The following is a 4,540-nucleotide window of genomic DNA, read 5'->3' on the forward strand; positions in this document are numbered from 1 at the left end:
AGGAGAGAGAGAGAGAGAGAGAGAGAGAGAGAGAGAGTAACCGAAATGAATCCATGGCGCAATGTGAAGTAGTCGACTTTGGCAACGGAGTTGAAGAATTGTCGGAAGAAACATTTCTATATATTAGCAATCAAAATTCATCAGGCAACATGTGAAGACGAACATAATTAATTAATACATACAATTATGCATGTGATGAACATGATAAGATGAATGTGTAATAAACAAGTGAGAGAATAATAAAGAAAGTTACGCACAATCCAGAGTTGAGCAGGATTTGTTGCACAAGAGCTCACATGTCTTCGCCCGAACGTCGTTTGCCTTGTGAATCTAAATCTTTCCGGATCTACATATATATATATATATATATATATCTCACCATAATTAATCTCATTAATTAATTTAAGATTAATTTCCAAATGAATTAGATGATGATTGATGCATGTGTAGGAGGTACCATTTGCTGCCTTGTATTCTATAGTTTGAGTCTCCTTTTCCCAGGTTTTCCATTTCTTCATCTGTAAATCAGACAATATGTGTATAGGAATGTTTAGGAAAGATGTAAATATGATTGTAAGAATATTGAAATTGTACCTTGGCCCTTCCCAACCCCATAGTCGCCAAACTATACACAATCTGCATGGCTGCCAGCACAAAGATGAAAATATTGAGCTCATTTATGCCCTGTTGCGACATTAATGAACTCATTCCCTGTCCAACACATATATGTGCACCTATCATTAATATATATATATACACAAACATATAATCATATATAATTATTTTGTATTTATCTTAATTAATTTCCACTAGTGAATATATATATATAGGGAATATGCTGCACAAATATAATGTAAAAAAATGGACATAATTTAAAAAAAACTCAAGTATCACATATGTTCAATACAAGGTATTAAGATTGCCCACCTACCCAAATTATAACTCAACCTGCTCTATGGGACTTCCTACGAATCACACCTCCTATTATCACTCCTCTTAATTATGGTATTCATACCTCATAATTTTTAATGTTTTCACACGGGATGTATATAAACAAAATCTTATCCTACCTTAATTTATTATCATCGTACCAAAACAGAATATAACAATGAAAACGAAGAAGAAAAGTGTATGTGTGTTGTTACTTGCCGTATTTTTAATTATTTTACTTTAGTTCTGTAACTTATCAAAATTGTAAATTGGTCCTTCACTTATTAGGACAAATGGGTTGGAAAGTACAACATTAATTGTTCTAAAAATTTACGGAATTAGAAAAAGTGAAGGACCATTTTACAACGGTAACAAATTACAGAAGTGCAAAATAATTGTTAAGTCAAGTAAGCCGTTGTCTAAATACATGCACAAACCTTAGAGCCACAATGATCAATAGAGTCGGAAGCTGCAGCAGCCAGTGCTCTCCTGTGATGCGAAACCTTAAAATCCTCGAAGGTCTGTGGTTGTTTCTGACCAAATGAGATCCAGAAATGCTGTAAAGCTTTGGGCGTCTTGGTCGGCGTTTGGCTTCGGCATGGCAACATGAAATTTGCTACCTTATCCGGTACGCATATCTTGGATATCCATCGTTGCGTCACTGTTAATATCAGCGACATAAACCCCAACTGCATCAACACTGCACCAAAACATCAAACACCTTTATCAAATCAGAATTTTGATAATTTCAAAGACAAAATAGAAATAAAAAAGTATGACGATCAGTAAAATTATATCCAATTAAATTCAGACAGACCCGACTTCAGCTTCTCTATTGCTTCATACAACGCAGCCTTCTTGTGTTTCTTGAGCCACTAGACATAACGTAACACGGTAGAATTAAGTGATACCGATCATGACAACATATGTATAATCACATGAAGATAATAAATCTGTTACTTACATGGCCCGCAAGATGTATCAAGTACTCGATGAAAATGCCGAGGAAGATGAACACAAAACAAACCGTTGCAAGAGCCCACGTCGGGGTTTCTTGCAGCGACCGGTTTGTACTTCCTCCTCTCCTCCCCCCCCCCCCAGCCATATTTTTCAAGACGGGGTCGGGGCGAGGCCGGGTGTCAAGGAAATTAAGAGTACATGTGAAGAGAGGAGGGGAAAAACAAACATATTTGAAGTCTTGGAGACAAGAGATGTTCAAAGGTCAGTTGAGTGTAATGTTTGACAAGTTGGTCTAGTGAAGGTCCTATCTCTGTATATATTTTGACTTGGTTGTAATGAATTTAATAATGAGATGGTCTTAACCAGAAATTGGCCTCAATTCTCACATTTATTGTTAATAAAAGGATGAGGAGAAAAATATGAGGTTGTGGATGTGAAATGAGGAGATATTGGGGCCTACTTCATTACTTTTCTCCCAGTGTCTCTATATAGGGAGGGTTTCACATTCACATTTATTTAGTCAGTAAGCTGGTACCAATTAAATATGTCTTAATTATTATGACCAACCCTTTTATTAAATATTATGACAATTATAGTTATCAGTAGTTGTCGGTCGATGTATGGTCCCCCGGCCAATGAACTTATCAAAAATCTGAAAATTAAAAATGAAAATTACAAGTCTAGCTAGCCTATTGGTTTAGTATGTATTTATATATATATATATATGAGTGTGTGGATTGTATATGTATTAAATTAGCTAAAAGAATAATAATATTTGAAATATAAAATTCAGTCAAATATCAATCTAGAAGACAAATTCAAAATCTTGAGAAACTTTTTTATTAGAGAATTGCAAACCTTAATTATTAATTTATATTCATTAATGAGATTTTGTTCGAGTGGTAAGGTTGAGACCTCACAACAAACAAGTTTGGGTTTGAGTCTCACGAATATGAGTGAGTGTACATAGTCTATTTTTAGTATATACTAATGTATTGTTTCATTATTTTCTTTGAATATATTCATTAATTTTAAAATATTACTGTGTTGAATTAATATTTAAATTTGCATAATATTATGAATAGAATCATATAAAATAATGAATTTTAAAATATTACTGTGTTGAATTAATATTTAAATTTGCATAATATAATTATGAAAGAATCATATAAAATATATATATTAATAGAATCATATGTTGTATATATATATATAAAAGCATCCAGTCAGCATCGTCAGAGAAGTCTTGCATATTTAGAGGCATTACCCAACAAAGCAATAATCATATACTTCTCTATCATGACCTAAGTAAGAAGTCATCACTATTGAAAATTTTGTTTTAGAGTTATGGAGTGGGACTGCTGCTGACTTGGTAGAGGTCAGGATCTTTGGGGTTTTCTTACAAAGAACAGAGAGATGCCGACAAGTTGTGGATCGATTGGCCCCAACTTTCCATTAAATGTTACATCATTCATTTGTGTAGCTTAGTTTAGAAATTTTTTATTCAAATTAAATTAATCACATAATAAGCATGATATATTTGTCATGATTTTTTAATTCAATTATATACTAATTACAAAATAAATATATTAAATCATAAAATTAATATTAGTTTAATCAAATTCGATTTGAATTAAAATTAATTTTTCCTTAAGTTAACGCTCACAACGCCCAACAACAAGTCATTATAAAAAAAAAAGAATGAGCATTCATGTTGTATAAGTTTGTTAATTGTGAATCTTAAGACCATCAATATCAATAATATATAAACCGCGTTATAAGTGTTTATTGAATAAACTCGAACCAGATTGAACTAAAAATTTTAGTAAATCGTAAATTTGGTACATTAAAATGTTGTGTTGAATACTGAATTGAATTAATTGATTCAATTGGATAATTATCCAAATCTTTTTGAGTATTTCGGTTGGATGTAACTTTTTATTAAACGTCAAGTACAAAAAAATAATTATTACAATTTTATTGGATTTTTCTAATTTTTAATAAGTACAATAAAATAAAACATAAAGCTAATTAATATATATAAATATGTGTGTAAAATTTGAATATAATGATAAATTTTCAATATTTTTTATGGTTTGATAAGTTGATCCTACGAAATGAAACCCAATTGAATATCGAATTTTCAAATGAAAAAAAAAAACAGAAAAAATTGAAAGTGGAACAGAATGTTTTAATTTGATTTTGCTGTGTACTGAATTCAGATCAATTGATTATCGAACTGTAAACACCTCTACCGATGGTGATGAAACCACAAAATAAAAATATCTATTATTTATTTGAGGTATTTGTGAATTTATATGTTACATCAATGTCATTTCAAATATGGAAACAAATTACTACCAATGAGTACACATCCGAGCAAAAGATTTTACGCGCCTAGATGATTGATGAAAATCAGTGATAATTAATTGACCAAACTAATTAATATTTTCTAAAATATTTTATCTTTTTTACACTTACGCATTCAATACACAAGTAAAGTTTAAACAAAAAATTTAAAAAAAAAAAAAAAGTTTTGCATCTGAATCATTGGGTTGTCTCCTTTGAAAATTTTGAAACATTTCGTGTGGAGTGTGGACAAATGCGATTTTGACTTTTGAGGGATAGTATGACATGTTTGCAATCGTTT

General features: G+C 31.0%; 1 protein-coding gene across 2 annotated transcripts in view; it reads right to left on the reverse strand.

Annotated features, from left to right (window-relative positions):
• The window catches only part of LOC105170703 (MLO-like protein 3), a 6,044-nt gene extending 3,778 nt beyond the window's left edge, over nt 1-2,266 (reverse strand). For both annotated transcript variants that reach the window (XM_020696645.1, XM_011091584.2), the window contains exons 1-7: nt 1,895-2,266; nt 1,748-1,805; nt 1,368-1,630; nt 595-711; nt 458-518; nt 258-346; nt 42-116 (exon numbers count right to left, since the gene is read on the reverse strand). In XM_020696645.1, the coding sequence (XP_020552304.1) occupies nt 42-116; nt 258-346; nt 458-518; nt 595-711; nt 1,368-1,630; nt 1,748-1,805; nt 1,895-2,035 (804 nt within the window). In that variant the 5' untranslated portion in view covers nt 2,036-2,266. The remainder of the gene's footprint in view (nt 1-41; nt 117-257; nt 347-457; nt 519-594; nt 712-1,367; nt 1,631-1,747; nt 1,806-1,894) is intronic.

This window comes from Sesamum indicum, linkage group LG9 (assembly GCF_000512975.1).
Source record: "Sesamum indicum cultivar Zhongzhi No. 13 linkage group LG9, S_indicum_v1.0, whole genome shotgun sequence".
Taxonomy (NCBI): domain Eukaryota; kingdom Viridiplantae; phylum Streptophyta; class Magnoliopsida; order Lamiales; family Pedaliaceae; genus Sesamum; species Sesamum indicum.